The sequence below is a fragment of the Parasteatoda tepidariorum genome, chromosome 3 (assembly GCF_043381705.1).
Source record: "Parasteatoda tepidariorum isolate YZ-2023 chromosome 3, CAS_Ptep_4.0, whole genome shotgun sequence".
Taxonomy (NCBI): Eukaryota; Metazoa; Arthropoda; class Arachnida; order Araneae; family Theridiidae; genus Parasteatoda; species Parasteatoda tepidariorum.
Genome location: NC_092206.1, coordinates 84,960,923 through 84,985,623, shown reverse-complemented (window position 1 = coordinate 84,985,623; position 24,701 = coordinate 84,960,923). Strand labels below are relative to the sequence as shown.

Genomic DNA, 24,701 nt, shown 5'->3' with positions numbered 1-24,701 from the left:
TTATTGTGAATCGAATGCTAGGAGTAAGTCAAATTTACAAAGACGTTTATTCATTCTCTATTGGACCTACTCCTCTTGTAAGTATCCATTCACCAGAGCTACTGGAGGTAAGTCTGTTTAATTCATTTGCTTATTTTAACTGAATTATGTGTTTTGGACTATACTCTATGTATAACACATATGTTGAATTAGTTTTGAAATGACACATTGGGAATGTGTATTATCTCAATTCCAATAGGTAGAGAGAATATTAATCAATTGAATAAAACATGATGTAACAAACTTTTGGGTATGGATACCCCTGATTTGTAGGATATTGGGTTCGTATTCATTAAAACGGGAGTTGGAATTCCGCTTGCCGAAGAAACACTGAGTATTAAATGGTGACTGGTGCATGTTAAATCTGTCGGGGTCACAAAGTCCTCTAAGTTCCCATAACAAATAAATTTCTCTGGGGGCACTGAATTAGAGATTGATCATTTTCTGGTTCATCAAAATGTATCACATAGTGGAATCTCTAAAGAAGTGCAAGCGCTACAGCTGTGAATTATATGTATAACTTTTTTTACTTTACAAACCATCACGAGTTTAAAGAACAGTTTGTGTTTTTATCTAAGCATGATAATAATTTTTATTTCATTTTGATTGTGAACGAAACAATGAAACAAGGATTATGATTGAAAAAATAAATAAATTTTTAAAAGAATGCGAAAGTGATGGTCTTAAAATCCGAGCAAGATTTTAAACAATTTAAAAATAAAATGCATATAAATAAAAATAGAGATCTTTCAATTTAACGATGTTAATTTTATATACGTAATGCTTAAAAGTACTTTGTAATGTTTGCAATGATACAATCATAATAATCTTCCTCTTATCTTGCAGGAATATTTACAATGACAAAAACCACCCAAATTTATTCTTATTGCTAAAAACTGCGTTATCTAATTTCGTTTTTTTTTTTTTTTTTTTTTTTTTTTTTTTTTTTTTTTTTTTTTTTTTTTTTNTTTTTTTTTTTTTTTTTTTTTTTTTTTTTTAAGGACGATAAACGGTATCTTTTCTTTTTCATTCTACTTTAAGTAAAAGTAGAATTAATGATTTTTTTTATTTTTCACTTTAAGTAAAAGTAGCATTAGTGATTTTTTTTTTTTTACTTTAAGTAAAAGTAGCATTAATGATTTTTTTTTACTAAAGTATCATTAATGATTTTTTTTTATTTTTTAACTTTAAGTTGTAGAAACGAGGCATAGCGTTCTTACACTTTTACGGAACCAAAGACAACATCAAAACAATCAGAAGAAAAAAATAAAAATTTTATTTTCCGGAAAAATGATATAGTCACAAAAACTGCGTGACTAACTTAAAAATAAATTAAAATTCAAAATAGTGTGTAACACTGAGAAGTAGTAGTTTTGTGGTTTTACAGATACATATATATCGATGAATAATTATGACATCAGTATCCTGCAATCAGTTGCAGTTAATTTCTGACAGCAGAAAGAATATCAGGATGAGAGGTCGCAAGTCCGGTATTCCGATCAGCAGGTCTGATCTAGCGAACTCTACAAAGTAAAAGTAGAATTAATGACTTTTTTTTATTTTTCACTTTAAGTAAAAGTAGCATTAGTGATTTTTTTTTTACTTTAAGTAAAAGTAGCATTAATGATTTTTTTTTACTAAAGTATCATTAATGATTTTTTTTTATTTTTTAACTTTAAGTTGTAGAAACGAGGCATAGCGTTCTTACACTTTTACGGAACCAAAGACAACATCAAAACAATCAGAAGAAAAAAATAAAAATTTTATTTTCCGGAAAAATGATATAGTCACAAAAACTGCGTGACTAACTTAAAAATAAATTAAAATTCAAAATAGTGTGTAACACTGAGAAGTAGTAGTTTTGTGGTTTTACAGATACATATATATCGATGAATAATTATGACATCAGTATCCTGCAATCAGTTGCAGTTAATTTCTGACAGCAGAAAGAATATCAGGATGAGAGGTCGCAAGTCCGGTATTCCGATCAGCAGGTCTGATCTAGCGAACTCTACAAAGTAAAAGTAGAATTAATGACTTTTTTTTATTTTTCACTTTAAGTAAAAGTAGCATTAGTGATTTTTTTTTTACTTTAAGTAAAAGTAGCATTAATGATTTTTTTTTACTAAAGTATCATTAATGATTTTTTTTTATTTTTTAACTTTAAGTTGTAGAAACGAGGCATAGCGTTCTTACACTTTTACGGAACCAAAGACAACATCAAAACAATCAGAAGAAAAAAATAAAAATTTTATTTTCCGGAAAAATGATATAGTCACAAAAACTGCGTGACTAACTTAAAAATAAATTAAAATTCAAAATAGTGTGTAACACTGAGAAGTAGTAGTTTTGTGGTTTTACAGATACATATATATCGATGAATAATTATGACATCAGTATCCTGCAATCAGTTGCAGTTAATTTCTGACAGCAGAAAGAATATCAGGATGAGAGGTCGCAAGTCCGGTATTCCGATCAGCAGGTCTGATCTAGCGAACTCTACAAAGTAAAAGTAGAATTAATGACTTTTTTTTATTTTTCACTTTAAGTAAAAGTAGCATNCCGCGCTTGAAATTGAGACAACATATATATATATATGCTACAGCAAACTTGAAAGAGTAACGTTAGTAACTCCAATTTCCAATTTGAATTTAGATATGATCTTAGATTTACTTTATTTATTTCTACTTTAATTCCACAATATGCAAGCAAACTGCAGCGTGCAGTTAGAGAGGTGAAAAGAAAAACAGTAAAATAGATCATGCCAACAGCTTCTAAGTACACAAATTTTTTTGTCTGGGACTAAATCAATAGCATTATTGTGATTAGGTGAATACTTGACAAAAATGGAATATTTTATGAAGAAATAAATTATGTGTCGTGGCTATTTAAGGTGATCAAATAGTGTCTTGTGCATAGTGATTTTGAAAGATATTCACTAATGTAACAGCAACAAAATATATATTTATTAATCTTTAAAACAAATAAACAAAACAATTATGAAAATATTAAGGGTCCTCAGCGGCCAAAATACAGAAATATCAAAAGATATTCTCATAGAGGAAAGACCAGCCTACGCGCCGGCTCCTCTTCATCTCTCTTTCTCTTAATTCTTTAATTGGGTTAGAGATTAACTCGCCCTCTAGCGGTGAGCCAATCACTACAAATAGATTTACAACATTTATTGTGAAACTGAGAATTAATTGTCTATAATTCTCCAATAGATAATTTAGATTAATCCTAACCCTAGTTCGGTCTGATTAGGACTGAAGTAATGTGACCAAGAATCCAGAGGAGACAACTTATATTCATTAAATAAAAAAGTACATTTTATTCAGTTTTAAATTAAATGCATATTATTAGTATAAAAATTATTAATTTCTATGAATTATAAGGATATTTAAAGGGAGGTATTGAGGAGGAGACCTAGCAAATCAACAAGAGAAAACACTAATTAAGAACACTCTCACCATACATCTCGGGTACTTAGCCGATATTCCTTCACGTCTTCCTTTCGCTACATCAAGTTAGCCACCTTCTTCATCTCTTTTTCCATCTTGTTCCTCTTTAGGAAACCTCGGTCCCCTTTTTATTGGTCGGGTCCCTTCTTCAACGAGGGTGCTACCTTGATCCCCACCCGCAGATCATTGGTCAAAAAACCTTAAAAGAAATAAAGAACGACAGGGCCACGATTGCTCTTGTCGCCCAACTACCTCTGGCGACTGCCCTGACTTTGACGGCAAATTTCACCGCCTTTTTTTCACGCTTACCTGGCCTCCTCCCTGTACAGTAAATATTCTTAAAAGTGACTATGTCACTACCACGTTATGATTTTCAGAAAATTTAATAATAAAGTTTGAGATCATTGAAATTTAAATATTTTTTATTCTTATGAAAATTTAAGAATATTTTGTTAGAAATAATAAATTTTGATAAATGCATAATTTCCGTCTACATTAACTTAAGATAAATTTAAAATAATTTACATATTTGTCAATAATAGGATGTTCCATCTCCTGTTCATACCGCTCATTAGTTTTTTTTGCCCTTTTTAAAATTGAATAAAAAAGTTCATTTGATTTATGAATCATATAAACATTACGCAACTTTTTTACCTAAATTTCAAAAATAATCATCTATGCTTGAAAAAAATAATATTTAAACTTAGGAATACAGAAAATGCGGCACAGTGAGAAGTAATAAAAGTAATTTTACTTGTTAACAATATAAAACGATCCCCTAATATCATATAACAGTTCTCAAATTTTTTTTTATATCTCTTCAGACTTTTATATTTTGTTGACTTTCATATTGTATTAACTTTTATAGAATGTTCAACTCCGTAGCCTTGTCAATTTGAACCCACTCCAGAAAACAAGGAAACTCCTGAATCAAGCATTAAAATTTGCCTTCGTAGAGAATTTTTAGAGGGAACTAACCCGTATTTGCGTTACACAGAGAAGAAAACCACAAAAACCTCCCATAGTTAGCCTATCGGCAAGAGGAATTTAACTCTTAATCCGTTTGTCACTAAGGATATTTTACGTCAGCACTGTAGTCGGCGAGGAATTCGTTTTAACCATCCTTCGCTGGGATTCGGACTCTGTTCATCTCATTGGGAGGTATATTAACGGCTTTCAAGCCTTAGCGGTAACTTATATTACATGTGCTACGTATGTTACATGTAGCACACATTACGTGTACTACGCGGAATGTTTCCGAGTAGCACACGCTCCCCTTTCCTTGATGGGTGGGAAGAGCCGCAGTATGAATCATTTCCGTATGATTTACTTACGATAATTTCTGAGCGATTTACTGTACGATTGTTTTGAAGTCCCAGTATCCTTTCATACTTGAGAAATTTACTAGTTGTCAATTTTAACAATGATGTCACGATGGCTCAGGGGATAGAGCTTTCGTCTTCCAATGAGGTGAACCGGGTTCGAATCCCAGCTACGACTGTTCAATACGAATTCCGCATCCGGCTTGCAACGATCACAGTCCTGACGTGAAATATCCTCAGTGGTAGAAAGATTATGGGTTAGAGTCTCCTTGCCGTCAGGCTAACCGTGGGAGGTTCTCGTGGTCTTCCTCTCCATGTAACGCAAATGCAGGTTAGTTCCCTGTAANAGTTCCATCAAAAAGTCCTCCACGAAGGCAAATTTCTCCCAATACCTTAATCCAGGAGTTTCCTTTTCTTCTGGATTGGGTTCGAAATTACGAGGGTACAGAGTTGAACATTAGTAGTCGTAAACCCAAAATTGGGTCGGCTGTTCAACGACGGTTATAAAATAAAGCATAAAATGATGTCAGAATGTCAATTGATGAAAGTCAAATGATGTCAATTCTATTTTAGTACTGGACCAAAATGGCGTTCGAGACGTAAGATTCTTACTCCTTCTTTCCATTTCCGCGTCTTAGATGATTTCTTACCAGCCTTCAACGACCAATCTATGATTTTAGTGAAGAAATTACATTCATTAATTGATGAAAAATTCGTTGATATTGTTCCTTTAATAATAAACTGTACTCTGGATATCGTTTGTGGTAAGTGTAAATAAATTTTTTGTTTTTAGAAAATTTAAGCAACAGCCTAATTCTGGTAAATATTATAATCTGGACTAGACCGTATAACTTTATTAAAAGCAAAGATTTTGTTTCAAAATAATATATATTCATTCACCAGGAGTTGGCACTTGGCTCCACCTCCTCGGATGCATAGTTCATTTTAGAGCGGGAGTAGGAGGAGAAACAATACCGCGCTTGAAATTGAGACAACCCTTAATGCGTACCAAATACAAACAGTGAATTCTTTTTCAGTCACTTACTTCGCTTCTGCTATTATACCTTTCGTTTCTTTAGCTAATTAACTATATTTTAAATTTAAGAATTGCGAGTTTCCCAGAAAAGTGTCTCAAAAAGGGCAAACCATTCACTCAGAAGTGAAAATCATAAAAATGTCGAAATATCATCAAATTTAGGAAATATTTAATGTTAAAAAATGTATACAAAGTTTGTGAATTAAATATTTGTCATACGATCACCAAATAGCAACCTTGTTTAGAATTGTTCATATCTTTCTCCCAAAAATAGCGAGATAGTATCGTCTCATACCACGTGATGAAGGCGAAGCCAAGTGCCAACTCCTGGGGAACGAACTATAACTATACTTTTGAAAAACTGCAAATACTACAAAATCCTCTATTTTTTAGGTTATATATATTGTAATATTCAAATTTAAAGAATGATTTGTAATGTGCTTTATTTTTAACTTTTTAAGAATTGTTGCGTATATTTTTAAATTTTTTTTTTTTTGTCTTTCTAAGAGTTTTTCTTATATTTTTTCAATGTTTTTTCATTCTTGTCATTTTTAAGAGTTTTCCGTATATCTTTTCAATGGTTTTCCTTCTTGTCTTTTTAAGAGATTTTCGTATATCTTTTCAATGTTTTTTCATTCTTGTCTTTTTAAGAATTTTTCGTATGTCTTTTCAAGAGTTTTTCGTATATCTTTTCTATGTGTTTTCATTCTTGTCTTTTTAAGAGTTTTTCGTATATCTTTTCAATGTTTTTCATTCATTCATTATAATGGTGTTTTTAAAATGCTTCTTGTTCTTCATCTTTGATTCTAGAAACGATGATGGGTTACCGTATAGGGGCGCAACAAGGAGAAAATACCGATTACGTTAATGCTATTCACAAGTAATATACACATTTCAGTTTATATTTTTTATCAAGATATGTATGCGATTATGTTATGTATAATATATTTACGTATGCATTCATGTTTATTTATTTTATTAATATTTTTTTTTCACAGCTTAGCTGATTTTTTCAACAAACGAACAATAACCCCTTGGTTATGGTCGGATTGTATGTTTAATTTCAGCAGCACAGGAAGAGGATTTAACAAAGATCTTGATATATTGCATAGTTTTACGAAGAAGGTAATTTATGACATATGCTTCGAAAAATAAATTTTCAATTTTTTCAAATATGCATCATTCCATTTTATAAGCAATTTAATGTAATACATTGTAGTTTTGATAAAAGCAACTTCTAAAAAAATTCGATTTCTTCCATTCCATTCTTGGCCTCTTTTCTACTTATTTTCATACCTGCTTTTCTAATGATCGCACTAACCAATCACTTTCGAGATCAAAGACGATGATAAGTTGTGTAATAACAAAATTATTTTATTACGAAGAGTCTTATTCGACTAGAGCTGCACAATGGGCTATTGGCGACGGTCTGGGAAACATCCCTGAGGATGCTCCGAAGACAAGCCATCACAATTTTAATCCTCTGCAGAGTGGATGGCACCCCTGTTTCGGTAACCCAACGACCTGCACGCGAAGTCGAGCTCTTTACGGTAGAACAGTTTAACGAGGACCAATACCACATCTGCTTAGACATCTCGAATCTGAAAGAACTATAAAAATATGAGGGAAAATAAACACACAAATCTTTTTCTACTCTATATTACTTGCTAAAATTTTAGATATTTTGTAACTTCATTGGGGGTAGTAACCCTTTTATCTCACCCTTTGCTTTCGATTGTAACGGTAGCTATTAAATAATTAAAAATTTTTGATTTATTCATTTTATTTGCATAATATATTGATACTAGGAGGCTTCGCCCCCTGCTCGATGGCGCTCGCCAACCCCCGGAACTGCTTTCGCAGTTCATTTCGGATTGCTTCGCAATCCGATGCTCGCTTTGCTCGCGCATTGGATATGTTCTTAACGTCTAGGTTTTGTATACTTTTTTGAACACTGAAGTTCCGAAAACTTTAACAGTAGAAAATTCTAAACTTGTGCATTTCAATATTAATTTGAAATTGCAAACAGTAAACAGTTCACGTATTTTTCTTAATCACACTATTCTAAATTTCAGTTGTTGAGAAAGTAACTTTTGTAAGTTTCGTTTTAAAGTCTTTCCCACCAGAGGGCTAAAACCATGTGCTGTGAAACGATATGAAATAGTACTGAAAGCCGGATGTAAAGCATCGGCTTCGATGAAGATAATTTTGTGAGACCTTTTCTGATAATTCGGTGAGAATTCACTCGATTAGACATATGATATGCTCACTACGTGCTCTTGCGCGCCGAAGCCTATCAATTAAAACGTATAAGCGTTTTGTATAATATAGATTAGCCATATGATGCTCACTACGTGCTTTTGCACTCCGAAGCCTATCAATTAAAGATTAAAACTGTTGCCAACCCGAGAAAAGAAATATCATCGGTTTTATTGATACATACGTATTAGCGTTTTATATAATACTAGGAGGCTCCGCCCCCTGCTCGCTAACGCTCGCCAACCCCCGAGAATTGCTACGCAATCCTATGTGGTTCACGCCGTGAACCATGGCTCGCTGCGCTCGCTCGCCAATGAACACAATGTTCTAGCACAAAGACATAATATATTATCATCAAAGACATAGTATTTTATCATCAAAGACATAGTATTGTACTTATGTAGAAGAATTCTACCAATGTTCTTATTGGCTTTTAAAAAAGTATATTAGCTATTTAGATTGTACATGGTGAAAAAATCAAAACATTAGCTAAATAAGAAACATATTAGCAAAATAAATTATCAAATATTGCTTCACTAATATTCTGCATTTTAAAGCGTGAAAATTCAATGCATAAATAAACGCGAAATATAAAAAAATTCAATGCATTCAATACAAACACTTAAACGTTTTTTAGACGTTTAGGTAGCTCCCAGTAGAAAAATATCAATTCAACAGCGGCCTTTTAAAGCATTCTCACTTCAATTAATTAATTAATTCCTAATTGAGTTTAAATTAAATATTGTCATGTTTTTAGTGCATGAATCTGAATTGAACAACCTGATAATGCTCACTCTGGTTATTGTTATCTGGTTGCTCACTACGTGCTCTTGCGCGCCGAATCCAATCAATTAAAAATGAAAACTGTTGCCAGCGCGAGAAAAGAAATATCATCGGTTTTATTGATACATACATACATACGTACGTATTAGCGTTTTATAAAATACTAGTGGGCTGCGCCCCCTGCTCGCTAACGCTCGCCAACCCCCGAAAATTGCTACGCAATGTTATATGGTTTGCTCCGCAAACCAAGCTCGCTTCGCTCGCTACTAACTTAGGTACATTGCAAATGCACAAAATTCTAAGAATTCAAAACAATCATTCAAATCCATATAACAACTTTTTTTTCTAAAAAAAATTACATCTTTTTAGTAAGTACTGAGTCCTTAAAATAAATTTGAATTCAAATAAATGACATGTAATTCGTTAAATCTATTAGAAATGTGCTATAGTATAAAATCTTAAGATAAAATTTCTAAAACTGATATCTCTTTAAAAAGATTAAAATTTCGGCTATAATTAAGTCTATTAAAAATTTAAATAAGTGAATTGCAATGGAAAAACCTGCATAAACAAATAAATTCTAGTAAAACAAATAAATTCGTGATATAAATCAAAAATTGTCAAATAAATTCTTAATACATAAATTCGTGAAAAAAAACGCTTTCGACAAAAAACCAAAATCGAGATCTATCGACAAAGACTTCTGCCTAGCTTATGCTCCCCCTGGTTATTTCAGTTTCCGTTTTTAAGAGCGCTATATGTTGAGCCATCATAGCTAGATTTGGCATGTGACATTTTTAGCTGTAATCATTGGTCTATTTTCTAGCGTTGCCATTCGGGGAGTTGTAATGAGGTTTTTTTTTTATCGCCGTGTAAGAGAAATATATACATAGATAGATAGATTCCGTAGACGGACCATAGTAAACGAATTGATGCGCCACTTCCGTGCATTAAAATTCATGCATCAAACTCGTAGTTTTACCCTTATGTAAAAATAATCATAGTAAAAAAAAATTTTTTTGATACCTTTTTAATTGATTTTTTTTATAGGTTATAAAGGAGAAAAAGAAAGCGATGCTTTCACAACCAATTGTGAATGATTCGGCTAAAAAAGATGACGAATTTCAAATAAAAAAGAGAAAATCTTTCATGGATTTGCTTTTAGATTTGCATCTTCAAGGTGAACAGATAACAGAAGAAGGAATTCAAGAAGAAGTCGATACGTTCATGTTCGAGGTGATTTAATTATGATTTTATATAAAAGTGTTGTGATAACAAAAAATTAAAAAAATAACTGGAAATTAGAACTTTCTTAAAATTTTTTGTTACTGAAAAGATTTCTAAAGGGAAAAAAAAGAATTTTTTTGTTAATTAATTGCTATTTATAAGTGCGTGTAGTCCTTTGGTATACACTGAAAGCTTAAAACCAAAAGTTGTAGTCATTGACTTATAGATTGCGAATAATGTGTAGGTTTAACACAAATAAACATAATGAACTATTCTCCATAAATTTTCAAAAACGTGTAAATCAATTAAATATAATTAAACATGATATTTTTTGTCAGGAGAGTAGTCTCTTTCGAATTGATAATTTGTTGAATGGTTTCATCTTACAAATTTTTCTGAACATAAGAACTTCATTCTAGTGTATTTAAAAAATTTTTACAAATATTTTTGCGTTGCGAACTTTTAAATTATTTTGGCCAAGCCTGTAGCATATTTAAAATTGGATACCTGCAAGCGTGGCATTCTTTAAAGCCACGATTCAGAAACCAATCAAGTTCGACACACACAAGCGACATCGCTCCTATGTATCCAATTAAATCTTATTGAAAATTGATTCAGTGTGATAGTATACTAGTTTACCAAGCCTAATTGCTTTAACGTTAAACCATCCAGCACAACCACTTTTTTAGACTCAACCATGTGATTTAAATCTCATGGTTGGGTCTGATCATGTATTCTTCTTCTCGAGTAGCAAATACACAATTATAAATTAAGTTGTCAGATTATCTATAACAAAACCTAATATGGAGATATCCAAGTCAGAGGCTGAACTAGATCAAAGTTCAACTATCATTCAATCAATTTTCATTTGCACTATTCCTATTGGACAATTTGTATTCCTAAGTCAATAGAAACGTATTTTTATTAGTTTCATGCGTAATTGACTGATTATCTATGGATTTCCTGTGGACAGGTAAGTGAAGCGACATCAACTTAGACATCTCTATATGGTATTTTTAAATATGGTATAAAATGGTTAGCAAATGTATATAAATGGTAGTTGAAATTTGTAAGATCATTCAGAAACGTATAGAACACTTTTTTAAGAATATAGGTGAGGAAAAGTATGTTAATCTTTATTGAATAAGTTGTATAATTATATCATACGAATAATACTAAAGGATCTTCTCCTGCAATGTCATTACAATGCATTTTTCAAATCTTTTCGACCTACTCGCAATAGAGCCCTCTGGCAAAGCTTTTAGGAAAGAGTTAGTTCATGCTGTGTAATTCAATAGTTGGCATTCTACAAAACATCATTTAGTGTCTCTATCATATTTTTGTTTACTACAGCTTATTTTTTTAAAAATTTTCTTTCAATTTTGTTGAATAAAAAATTCTACTATAAACAGAAAAGATAAAAATCTATATCAATAATTGATTGAAATGCATTTGTGTAGTAAATATATCTCTATTTATTCTCCTATTTGAAGATAACAGTCATACATATAAATATATATTACGTCAACATAAAAATAAATTTAAGAGTAAGAAAATTGAGGTGAAATATTTACATCAAATACTAATTTACTTTTAACGCTTAAAAAAATGCACATATTTTTCATAAAATTTACACGAAATCCTTTAAAAAAAACATACAAACATTTTATGGAATTAAAATGAAGCAAATAATCGAACAATAAATGATAATTACATAAATTCAGTTGGGTATCTGCTACTCGAGATGAAGACACTGAAATCAGATGGTTGTGTATAAACAAGACAGTGTGTTAACGATACAGCTATTAGACTTGTTTCATTATCCCGCTGAATCAATTTTCAGATCAGATTTAGTTAGGCACCAGCAAGTGACGTCACGCATGGATGTCGGACCATGGTATAGTATAAACAAGTGCCATGATTCAGCAGCTAATCATGTTTAACGAAAACGCGTGACGTCACTTCTAGGTATCCAATTAAAAGTCATGAGAGAAAACGACAAATTCATGTCCAGTTGGTAGTTTAACATATTTCCGCACTGAGGCGCTGTTCACCTTTGGTTGAAATTGGAAATTTTAGCCATTTTGCCACGGTTTTAAAAAAAATCGACTTTTCACATTTTTTAGCATTAGAGTGGAAACTATATACTGCTCAGTGAATTATATTATTTATCCTAAGATTAAATATAACGCTTTTACTTATTTTATTAATTTTAATAAGAGAGCTTGCGAAAATCTGGAATCAGTAAACGTGTAATTGAAAAAAACTACCCTAAAACCGTCCCGCAGTTGAGTAATCGTTAAGGCACGGTTTATAGCAGATCACTGAAGTCAAGCGTCACTGGATGTGGTCAGTATGCGGGTGGATGACCACTTGGATCAGTCTGCATTGGGACCGAAGGTGTGCGGTCATTGTTAAACTGTTCTACCGTAAAATGCTCGACTAAGCGCGCAGGTCGTTGGGCTGCCATCCCCTCTGCCGAGGATCAAAATTGCGATAGCATGTCATCGGATCATCCTCAGGGGATGTTTCCCAGACCGTCACCAATAGCCAATTGTGGAGCTCTAGTGCGACGTAAATGAACTACAACAACAACAACTACCCTAAGACCAAATAAAACTTTTTTTTTCCTAGCAAGGGGGAGGGATGTCTGGTAATGTTTGTTAAGTAAGCATGTTCATTACATCCTAAATCCTCGGACGATTCAGTTTCGGAGATTTGCATAGGATAGTGGAGGATGGGAGCTGGCCCATCGACAGGATCATCTTAAGGCCTTTATAAAAAGAAAGTTTCTGGGAAAAATATGTCCCTCTTCGATCATGATATGAGGATTATTTGACCCACCGTCAGAAGGGAGGACCCTTTTCATACTCGACCAAAGAAACCAATTTGGACGCTACTGATCAATAGGAAATTTATTAGAACTTTAGTTTGGTTACCGAGTTTTGGTTTTGGAAGACCAGAAGATGAGAGAGTGATTTATGTAGGGAAAAAAGTGGGAAGGAGTTTTAAAAAGAAACAAATTTTCTCATCGATTGTTGGCAATAAGTATGTGAGATAAACCTCCTGTGTAGACTAACTCCTTGGCAAACTCATTGGTAGTCATTATTGAATTTGAAAATAGGTTCACGTAGCTTTCTCTTTTGGTACCGAGGAAGAGGATAGAAGTTGGCGATTGAATTTTAATTGCTTTTCCCATTGCATGAAGAAACTAGATCGAAGACAGAAGGAACGTGGGGAGAATCTCCCGTGGTGAAAACCTCCTTGGCTAACGCATTTGTGGTCATTACAAAATTTGTGAATAAGTTCGCGTAGCTTTCTCTTTGGGTAACGTGCTATATTTCTCCATCTGATTGACTCCCAAGTCCGTTAACCACGTCTCTACTCTATCTAACCATCTTGTTCTAGGTCTTCCTCCTCTTCTTTTTTTGTTTGGAAGGTTATTTTTTTATCAGGATTTTTATCGAAATACATGCCCTAGCCACTTTATTTAAGTAATCTTGATAATTTTTACTGTGCTGGGTTCTTTTATTTTGATTGCAATTTTGATGGCATTCGTGAATTGGTGATGAAAAGATGATCTTCAATCGTTTCAACCTAGAGAATTTTATGATAGCATGAGTTTAAAATGCTCGATACAATTTCAAACAGATCAAATTTATAAATTAAGCTTTTTAAGTTTCAAGTATTAAAGCTTATTTTCAAATATTTTTTATAGAAAGTTCATTTCTCGACAGTTTTGAAGGTTTTCAGACTCTTACAAATCATGCTTTAAACCTCATTTATTTTATATATCATTAAAATTAAAATGTGATTTTTTATCACAAATTTTATTGAATGTTGTTAACTAATTTTAGTGCGATTTGTTTGTTATTTAATTTAGTCAAATGTTCCTTAAAGAATGAGTTTAATAGCTTTGATATCCGAACTTACGCATGCATTTTTCTTGCAGCTTGAAACTGTGCCTAGAAATTTATAATGAAACAAATCGCATCAAACCTGATTCTCCACTTTCTGATAAAATTAAAAAACTTAATGAAATTTAGCATTTCCGTGCTTAAAAACAAGTTATGATATAAAACAATATGTTTTATTTTGGTATGTAACATTATGGTATAAAGCAGTTAATGGTATGCAGCGTCATGGTTCAGATGCATAAATATAATTCACCAGGTCTTTTAAAAAGCCGTTTGCAATGGAAAAAGTTGGCTCGTACACAATCGATGATCCGAAAAATAAATTTTGAATCGCTCCAAATTTTCTAATGTTATTACACAATGTTACTACTTTACGGAAATTTTTATTCTTTCCAGAAATCGGCTCTAAATAACAAGTTGGTTTATAGCAAATTATCTTGAATAAGATTTTTACAATGCGCGCAAAGAAAATTCCTAAATTACTAGCATCTTATTTTGATCATATTTTAATTACTTAGTTCTATAAGGTCTAAATACATTGAATATCTTCGCAGCTTTGTAAACTTAATTGAATTACAAAGAAATAAACACCTTTACATTTCAGAAATGTATGTAAATGCAATTTTTTATCTGCAATTATCAGATAAAAAAAATACTATAATCTGTGTTACTTGACTAAAAACTTGCGTTTTAAAAAGATACAAATTGAAAACAACAGTCGACATGCGTCAAGCTCCCCCCCCCCCAAAAAAAAAGAAAAAAAAAAAGAAATCAGCCACGCGTTTTCAAGACTTGTCAGACATGAATGAGAAGAAAAAAAAGTGATTTTAAATGTAAAACGTAAAGTTGCCAACCCAAAATGTAAAACAAGACATCTTGAATCAGTCATCAAAAATAAAACAAGACATCTTGTTTTACTTACATGAATGCTGATTCCTTTGTTGACGGCATTCCAGTTTTCGTTGGTAACTTCACGTTTTACATTTCAAATTACTTTTGTTTTTTCTCATTCTCACCTGGCAAGTCTTGAAAATGGGCTCCTGTTTTCGGGTGATTGAAACATGTCGACTATTATTTCCAATTTGTATATTTTCGATGCGAATGAAGTTTTTAATCAAGCAAGATCTTACAGCCTACAGTTTCTTGGGATTATTTATTTAAATGGAAGCTGTGATTAAATAAATGAAAACATCATTTTTTTCAGGGTCATGATACCACAGCCATGGGAATCATTTTCTCACTGTACTGCATTGGCCTTTATCCAGAAATTCAGAAAAAGATTTATGAAGAGCTTGACTCTATTTTTGGTGAAAACTCTGAAAGAAGTATAACAATGGATGATGTTAGGAATATGAAATATTTGGAATGTGTTCTAAAGGTCAGTATGCTTTTCGCATATATGTTTAAACTCCATGTCAAAAAAGCAGACATAAACTCACCTTTTTTTTTAAATTGCAACTTTACCCTGCTTGATCATTACCATTGTAAAGAGCGCAAAACACAGTAGGTTTGAAGAATTTTTTTTTTCGCATTGAAGTTGTGGTATACAATATTTATGTTATGTAATATTAAACATAAATTATTCTGTTATGATATTTTCAATCAGAATTCCTTTTTTTTCCAAAGCGTGTGTCTCACTAGTCAGTTTAACAAAAAAGAAATGATTTAATTTACTCTTTAAATAGTTCAAGTCAATGTGTGGCTGCCAAAAAAGTCCATAGTTTTTTTGTGGAGCTTAAGATAATAACGTAAAATCACATTTAAATTCAAATTCAATGAATCGCACTCAATTCAAAATTCAAATACAATGGAACAAGCATTTTTTTCACTTGCAAAATGTACAAATTTAAAATGTTTTTAATTTTGGAGCTTGTTATAATGAAGCGGCTTTAAGAAAAACTTAATGTTTTCCTCATGTATTTTCTCAAACTTCTATCTCTCTCTATCTTTTTATTTTTATTTATATTTTTAATTTTTTTTTAAATGCTGAGAAACAATACAGTGACGTTTTTTAATCTTTTTCAATTTCAATAATGTTGTAAAGGTTAACCAAACGAAACGTTCATGCTTAATTGTGATAGCACCGTCACTCTTTAGGATTACAAATTAAAGTAAGCAAAGAGATGCCGATTAGCCAGTTCCCACAAGAGCATTTGAAATTAATGTTAACTTTTGTAAATATGGATGCTTCTGGAACAGAGCAACGTGCTATAGTACTACTTACAGTGACAGAAGACTAGTATAATACGAACATTTATCACCGACTGTTTTATTGTTTATCGCAAAATTGGGTACCTGCAAGTGACGTCATTCCTGGGTGTTGAACTTAATTGGTAGTTGAAACGTGACATAAGAAAAGTGGCTGATTCAACAACCCAACCACCACGCTTGACGTCGCCTCCCGGTACACAACTAAATCTGATTCGAAAGTTGACTAACATGTTGAATGCCATGAGGGTCACCGGTGACTGAGTTTGTTCGGAGCTCCACGGGGTCACCGGTGACCGGCAAAGCCAAGATTATTAGAAACACATAATTCGAGTAAATTTTTGATGCTTTTAATTTTTTTATATTATGAACTGAATACTGAAATGGTTTGAAGAAATTAATGCAATACATACTGAGAATCATTTTGGCCAGACGGGCAAGCCATGTAAAATTAGCGTGACATTCAACGTATTAAGCGTGATAATAAACCAAGTCTAATAACTGTAACGTTAACACGCTTTCTTGTTTATGTAACCATCTGATATCAGCGATCTTCGTCCTCTCTACTTACAGGCATCCACTAGTCTACAATAAAATAGTTGTGAACTAATGGTGTAAAAGTTTTCACGAAGAGCGTACATGAATACGAGATCAGCCAAGACCCAAGCAAACAAACAACATAATCATCCATAAATCCATTGCGGCTGTTGTTGAAACATAATTAAAAGAAATCGAAAAGATACAACTCATGATGTGTAGTACATCATCTGAGCTGAGTAAATGTAGAGTGTTATAACCTTCTGCCTCTAAAGATCGTTGTTCTATTCTGGACTCATCCTTCTCAAATCGGCTTTACATCCACATTAAATGCTGTTATGTGAACTATTATTAATCAGTTAAGTGTACGGGGCATATGTATCTTACTTTTCTTTATAACTCTGAAGGGTATAGTGCTGCCTTCACAGCTGTGTTTCTATAGTTGTGTCCACTTTTCATTTGGGTAGTCCTTATAGTTACGTAAATTAACATTAAGAAATGTGCATATGTCTTTGCTTTTTCTGATTTTATTATACTTTTCCCAAATTATTTCAGGAAAGCCAAAGATTGTTCCCGTCAGTCCCTGTAATTGGTAGAAAGCTTAATGAAGATATTTTTTACAGTAAGAATTCCATATATTATCTTAGTAATATACAGTATGACTCAACAGTGTTTAAATATATTTCCAGTTTCAAAGAGCACCTAATATGAGCACGTTAGATAACAAAATAAAATAAAACATTTGAAAACTACTTTTTCAAGTAGACTAAAAAGGAGATATTTTTTTTTTCTGTTGAGACCTGAAACAAAAATCGTAAAGACAATAACTTTTGTAATAAACTTCGATCCTCACTGAAACTCCTCCCACCGACATTATTTTCTCCTTTTTAGTAGTCTGAAAGACTACTTAAGAAAACGTAGTTTTTAAAAGTTTTATTGATGAATGAAAAATGTAATTTTTAAAAATTTTATTTTATTATTTTATTGTTTTTAGTTTTGTGTCTCCTATATTTATTTAAATCAGAAAGTAAACGATATTTTGTTGGCGAAGAGATTTGGTTGAACTGCTTAGAAAATAATTATGACTTGAATTGTCTTCAGGCACAGAGCTCCAGTTGAAATCTAGGCACTCTAACTAATTGAAAAATGATAGAAATTTTGATTGACGAAAACTTTATTTGTCGATTAAAAATAGATAAAATTCTGTTTGCAACGGTCAGGAAACGAAAACTTGCATTGTCATCAAGCACAAAGATTTCAACTAATCGAAAAATTGAGAAAAATATTAACAAAACAGTATGGCTTTTGACAATAAATAGCAATGACTTTCGCTCGTAAAAGCTGCACTTTAATAAAGAGTGTTTCTTTCATTAAGGTAGAAAAAACACCTTTTGAGTGCTTTAATTCTGAAACTATGCTTCAATGTCGAACTATTAACACTTTCTTGTTTAGAAAAACTTACTAGGCTTTAAATCAAACAAATATCTTAACTATATTTTAAAAAAATATTATTAAACTTTTTTTAAAAAAAATCGCCTTGGAAAAGTTTTTTCTCTCTCAGTTTCAATTTATCAATGAATAATTTTACAATAATTAGTGATAAATAAGTTTCAATTTTGGAATAATTTTATGAGTGCAAACCATAAAATATTGGTTTAAAACTTATCAAGTCTGGAAAATTTAGAATACAAACGCTTTTTCGTTTTCAAAAAAACTGAGGCTTTAGTTCATATTTGTTTCTTGTACCATTTTCCTAATCAGTGCGTAAAAGGTTGACTGAAAATAGACTTAACTTATCTGCCTTGAATAATTTGATACAAACTCATTACGTTTGTAAAAGCAGCATATTACTAAAAAAGGCAGTTTTATTTGACAACAGGGCCTTCCAAGAACGGACTTCAACATTCCAGCTGGGTGGAAAAAGTTTAATTTCTAATGACAATAAATGCAGCTTTGTTATGAATTCTACTCGTAACCGTAAGAAAATGATTAAAACTTATGTTGTCATCTAGCACAGTGCTTCAGTTTAAATTTAAGCTCTTTAAATTAAGCATGGAAGAATTTCTATTATTTTACTCAATCTAAGTAGAGAGCTTTATGTGTGCCTCCTAACCATAACCAAATTAAAAATAATTGGTGTTTTACTATTTTTTTAGAAGGTCGAAAGATCCCTAAAGGTACTACAATGCACTGTAACATCCTAGCACTACACAGGAATCCTAAAATTTTCCCCAATCCTGAAGTATTTGATCCAGAAAGATTCTTGCCAGAAAATAGTTTGAAACGACACCCTTATGGATACGTACCATTTTCTGCAGGGCCTAGGAATTGTATTGGTTAGTATTATTGGTTACATAAATACTGATTCTTTGAAACACATATATACATTTTTTAAATCGGTCATTTCTACTTTTTGTGTCATTAACTGAAGCCCAATAGTTTCAAAAAAATATTTCTATGTAATAGCATTTGTGGAGGTTTTCATATTGAGATATTGCTACTCTACGCCGCAATGGAGGTTGTTTTGCAACGAACTCTCATACTGTTTTTGGGACAATGAATATCATTCCATTAAGGCAATTTTTAGCACTGAGATGGGTTGGTGTGGAGCAAATGCTCTGTACAGAACAATTCACGTATGATATTTGAGATCAGAACTGAAAATCTGCTGGCTATTCCATTCTTTGAAAATCTCCGGTTTCAGAGTATTTCTCGTCCAACGTAGCCTTGTGTTTGCACGTGTTGTCATTCATAAAAATAAACTGGAATCTCAGAAATATCTTATTAAGGGCTCTAAGATCTCAGCCCTTTACCTCAGAGAAGGCAGGGTACTTTCTACTCTCCAGGCCACAGGAAACTCCGCCTAAACTGGTACAGACAATAACCTTCAATACAGGTGCACTTGGTCTATATTTCCTTTACCGATAAACTTCAATTTAGTCTGAAAGTTTATTCTCGACGTGTTCACTCGTAGAGAAAACCAAGGATCCGGTACCACCTTCCAACATAATGGAAGATTGCCCACTATAGAGGTTAAGATGTTATGGTCTAGACCGGCATGACATTGCACATGCCTGCAGGTCTTTTATGGACATTATTACTTCTCTGAAATATAGGGCTGAGATCTTAAGAGCTCCTATGTTTTTTTTTTAAAAAAAACGTTAATCACTAATTCATCTTTCGGAAGAATGCACGCGACCACATAGGATAGAGCTGGTAACGGAATATCTTGAATCCAAAGATAATCAGAGAATGGAGTGACCACCATATCTCCCGACATGAATTTCATTAATTATGTACCGTATGCTCCTGGCAGCAGAGCATTTTCAATACACTACTATCTGTCTAGGGGCTAAAAATTGCCTGAATGGAGCTTCATTTATGAAGTGGAATTTATTGTCCCAAGGCTTTATAAACAACCTGAGAAATTCGTTGTAAGCCCAGCATTGCAGTCAAAACCCATATTAAATCTTTCACTGCCATGTTACTACATCATTTTTTAATTATTTTGCAGCGGTTTCCATAATAATCTTGAGCTCACGCTGTAAATTTCTTATCATCGATTTTATCATGGCTTGATGTTAATCTACTCACATAAAATTTCACTTGATTTAGTTTCAATATTTCCTTGAATAGTCTTCAAAAATTTATTTGGTTATTATCAAATGTCCTCCTGTCTAGATACATTGTCATCGAAATTTAAAAATATCAAAACTTTTCATTCCTCTCAATTGCTTTGTTTTATTTAAGTTTTGCGACTTGTTTGTATAGAATGAAAACTCATATGATCATTTATCTACTTAATGTTATGTTTTGTTGGATAAAATGAGCAACTTTTAATATTTCATTATTAAGCAACAACAATAAGCTTATTTAATGGGCCACAAGTTGCCATACTGCTTTGATATTGCATAGAAAACATAATACACAGCATAAATACAGAGGGATTCGTAAAAACCGAAAATATGTTTGTAGAATCCTTATAACAAATGAAGACAAAAAACTATGCATATTGTGGTCCTAAATTAATATCTAAAGAAGGATGGAATCAAAATGCTTTCGAAATCTAGAGGACCACAGTCAACATAGGAGCATGTACAAAATATTAAAACCCGTTTGATTGCGCGACGAATTGAAAAACAAAGACGATTTTTAAAAACACCTTTTAAGTTCCAATCTTCAATCAAATAGGTTTTCATGTTCTGCACGCCCTCCTTCTCAATACTGTCCAGTCCGATTTCGATAATGCTAATTTTTTTTCGCTTTAGAATATTAACATGAGACCCCAAATATACATACCTTTTAAACTTCAGTTTAGATTAGGATTCTAAAAAATGCATTAATGCAGCTCTAATTATTGTTATACATATATTAGGGATCACAAAATTATACCTAATTCAAGGAGAAAATGTTTATTAAATGTAGCGAATCACAATTGATTTAAGCAGGATTAAATATATATATTTGTTTTCGCCAGTTGAAGGGGTTTCTAACAATTACTTTCTTTCCTTTTTTTTTGTTTCCTCGTGCAATCAACCAGGTTTTGATGTTCTTTATCCCTTTTTTGTAAATAGGGATTTGGTGGATTTAGGTATAGTCTGTCTAAGCTAAGAACTCCTCCCGTCACAAATCTTGAGGCCGTCTGGTGCTACGGAAACAAGAATGGCTCATTTTAGGAAGGGTGGCTTCACCCTAGTACTAACACAATAGACCAAAGAAAAAGATTCCCTTTCTCCCGCCGAAACCACTCCAAAACAGTGACCCCGCATCCCTACTTAAAATAGTCATATCTCGTTACCATAGTCACAGCCACAGGTCCAGACGAATGTCTGGAGGAGTTCTTATTTCAGACAAACAGTAGCGTCTTTTATTTGTCCTATACTCACTAACAATTTGCGAACCCTAAAGTGTATATTTTTGTAACAAGGATTCTAAAAACATGTAGGGGAGAGTCGGGTAGCCCCGCCCAGCGGGTACCCCCGCCCCGCCCACAGTCAATTTCATAGGTATAGAATATTTTTTCAAGTCAATGGGCCATCGGACATTAATTGGTATATTGAAAAAAGTTTCAAGTATTTATGCAGCTGGTAACATGGTAAACAATAGTTTTGAAAATATGTTGAATACAGTTGTCATGAAATTAAGAAAAATTGGTTGAATGTTTCGATTAAACTTCATTTTAATACTAAAAAAATAATTTTTTCTATACATACAGCATTAAAGTATGTAGTCTTAAGTTTAATTTGCACAAAGAAAGAAGTTTATATGTGAAAAATTGTTCGAGTAATTACAAATTTACAAAAAAATTGGATTTCGGGTAGCCCCGCTCACATGAATGTCGGGTATCACCGCCCAATTTTATTTCGTCGATAAATGTACGGTTGCAAAGATTATTATTTTATTGCTTCAAATTTGAATGTTATATGCATTTTTAACAACAAATATTGTTGTTATTAAATGATAGAATTCACTAAAAGTATATAAATATGTAATAAATAAAATAATTTTGTGATAAAAATGATAAATGAGGTTTATCTATTGTCAATACATTGGTCACTTTCATTTACACCTGAAAAAACAGTCAAAAAGCATAATTTTTGTAACTGGGCGGGGCTACCCGACACATTTTAAAAAGAGCTGAAAAACATGATTTTTTAAATTTCTATTTTTTAAAGTTAAGCTATTCTTTTTTTGGTTTATTCTTTTTGCATTATATAATTAGATGGTAAAACAATAGAAACATACAAAAATATTGATTATTACTCAATATTATACAGAAATATAAGCAATACTACTTAAGTGGGCGGGGCTACCCGACTCTCCCCTATTACTACATTTAAATATAAATTTGCTATTAAATTGACAACTGAATTTTTGTGTAACAAAACATTTTGCTTTCATAAGATTATAGCAAATATGTATGCCGGAATGAAATTGTTGAAAAAAATTATTAATATTGAAATATCATCTGATAAAAACTTCGCTTCAAAAATATATAAGTACGAATTATATTTTGGAAGCGAATGATGTTTCTAATCAGGTAATATCCTACCTCTACGGTGTCTTGGGATTATTTATTTAAAACTAATATTAAAGCTTCTTATTCATCATGAAATAATTCTTGGTTTTTATTTATCTGATTTAAAATTTAAATTGACTGACGAACGAAAATTAGAGAATTTAATTACGTAGAAACTGCACTTTTCGTTTCAACCGCCTCGGTAAATTCTACTTGTTCATAATATTCGTTCCATACCATTTTTTAGTAACATCGATTTTAAAAGTAGTAGTTTTCTTCAATAAATATGATGGTTTGTGTTCTTAATTTAAAGATGTACAGTGCGCAAAAAAAAAAAAAAAAACTGGACCACACTGAATAACATTTGATATATTGATTGGATCTTCGCGTTTTAGGACTAATGACTCGAGGCAGTGACCGCAACTATGTAAATTAATTAGGGCAAGTAACGAAATCAGACACAAAAACGTACTTTCTCCGAATAAACATACCTTTTTTTTTTTTAACGGATTTGGCCCCAATATATAGGGGGTAGCCGCCATCTGGGAAATGTTGTCCTCATTGTTTGGTCAGGAGAGCGATCTAAAGTTTGGAATACTTAATGATTTTATCTTTGTGCGTATTTCGCCATATCTCAAGAACTTTTTAAGCGAATTAAGAAGGTTTTGTACACAATTATAAAATTTGCTTATCTAAAAATAATTTCTTGTAGAAGAAATAAAAAAATTAGTAAATATTTATTATTTTATTTTAAAGTAGTCGATAAAAAATTTTGAACTGTGAGGTCATTTTAAACGTTTCTTGCGTCATTTTAAAGCATGTAATTTTACATGGCAAAACACAAAATTTGAACAAAATCGGTTGACTAGTTCCTGAGAAATCGAATTTTAAATATACGACTTTTTTAAATTTCGATTTTTCAGGAACTATTTAACCGATTTTGCACAAATTTTGTATTCGACAATGTAAAATTACATGCCATAAAATGACGCATATTGTATACTTTAGAATTCAAGAAAATTTCCGATTCTTATTAAATAAAATAATTTAAAATATTGAATAATTCCTTAAAATTATTTTTCGGGCAAAATTATCTTTGGGTAAACGAATTTTATAATTGTGTGCAAAAATTTTTTCAATTCGCTAAAAAAGTTCTCGAGATGTGGCGAAATGCGCAAAAAGTAAAATTATCATTAAGGGGTCCAAACTTTCGAACGCTCCCTTTCGAGCACATCTTCCAGATTGCGGCTACCCTCTATATTTCGGGGGCCAGAAATCTAATTCGGTTGAAAAAAGGTACGTTTATTCAAAAAAAGAACGTTTTTGTGTCCGATTTCATAATTTAAAATATCGTCTGCATTAATTAGCATATTTGAGGTCACCCTCTCGAACCCAGGGCTAAAGAGAATAGAAGGGCTAGTTCACTCCGCTCTTAGAGCTGAAGCTACGATTTCTCTCTTCATGACGTCACTCTGTCCACAGATCTCGGAGATCGCAAGCAAAGATATGATAACTTTGCATCTTTCTCTTTGTAAAAATAAGTTAGACTTCTTCTGGTTATCAGCTTTCAAACTTTACGTAATTAACACATTATTTCCGTTCATAAACATAGTTAAAAAAAAACTTTCTTGGTTATTATATTAAAAAAATACCATTTTAAACTTATAAAAATGTTTTGCTAGTTGGTGAAAATGACACGATAAATACTTTATTTTAAAAAGTTCAGTTTTAACTTTAACTATTAAGAAAAATGAAGGCATATATCGACACTTTTTTTATCTACATATTCTTTTATAAAGATAAGTTAAGTTAAATTTAGAATCCCTGATTTTAAAATATGTCGTTAATAGCAATTTGTTCATACTTAATCATTAGGAAACATCAACCTTAAAC

The 24,701-nt window shown here is 32.0% G+C and overlaps 1 protein-coding gene across 1 annotated transcript in view; it reads left to right on the top strand.

The window, feature by feature from the left end:
- Nucleotides 1-24,701, top strand: part of LOC107436838 (cytochrome P450 4C1-like) — a 26,697-nt gene continuing 1,996 nt past the window's right edge. Inside the window, exons 1-8 of the mRNA XM_043047418.2 lie at nt 1-169; nt 5,396-5,586; nt 6,669-6,738; nt 6,857-6,983; nt 9,951-10,136; nt 15,249-15,422; nt 17,345-17,411; nt 18,946-19,125. Coding sequence (XP_042903352.2) covers nt 147-169; nt 5,396-5,586; nt 6,669-6,738; nt 6,857-6,983; nt 9,951-10,136; nt 15,249-15,422; nt 17,345-17,411; nt 18,946-19,125 — 1,018 coding nt within the window. The 5' untranslated portion in view covers nt 1-146. The remainder of the gene's footprint in view (nt 170-5,395; nt 5,587-6,668; nt 6,739-6,856; nt 6,984-9,950; nt 10,137-15,248; nt 15,423-17,344; nt 17,412-18,945; nt 19,126-24,701) is intronic.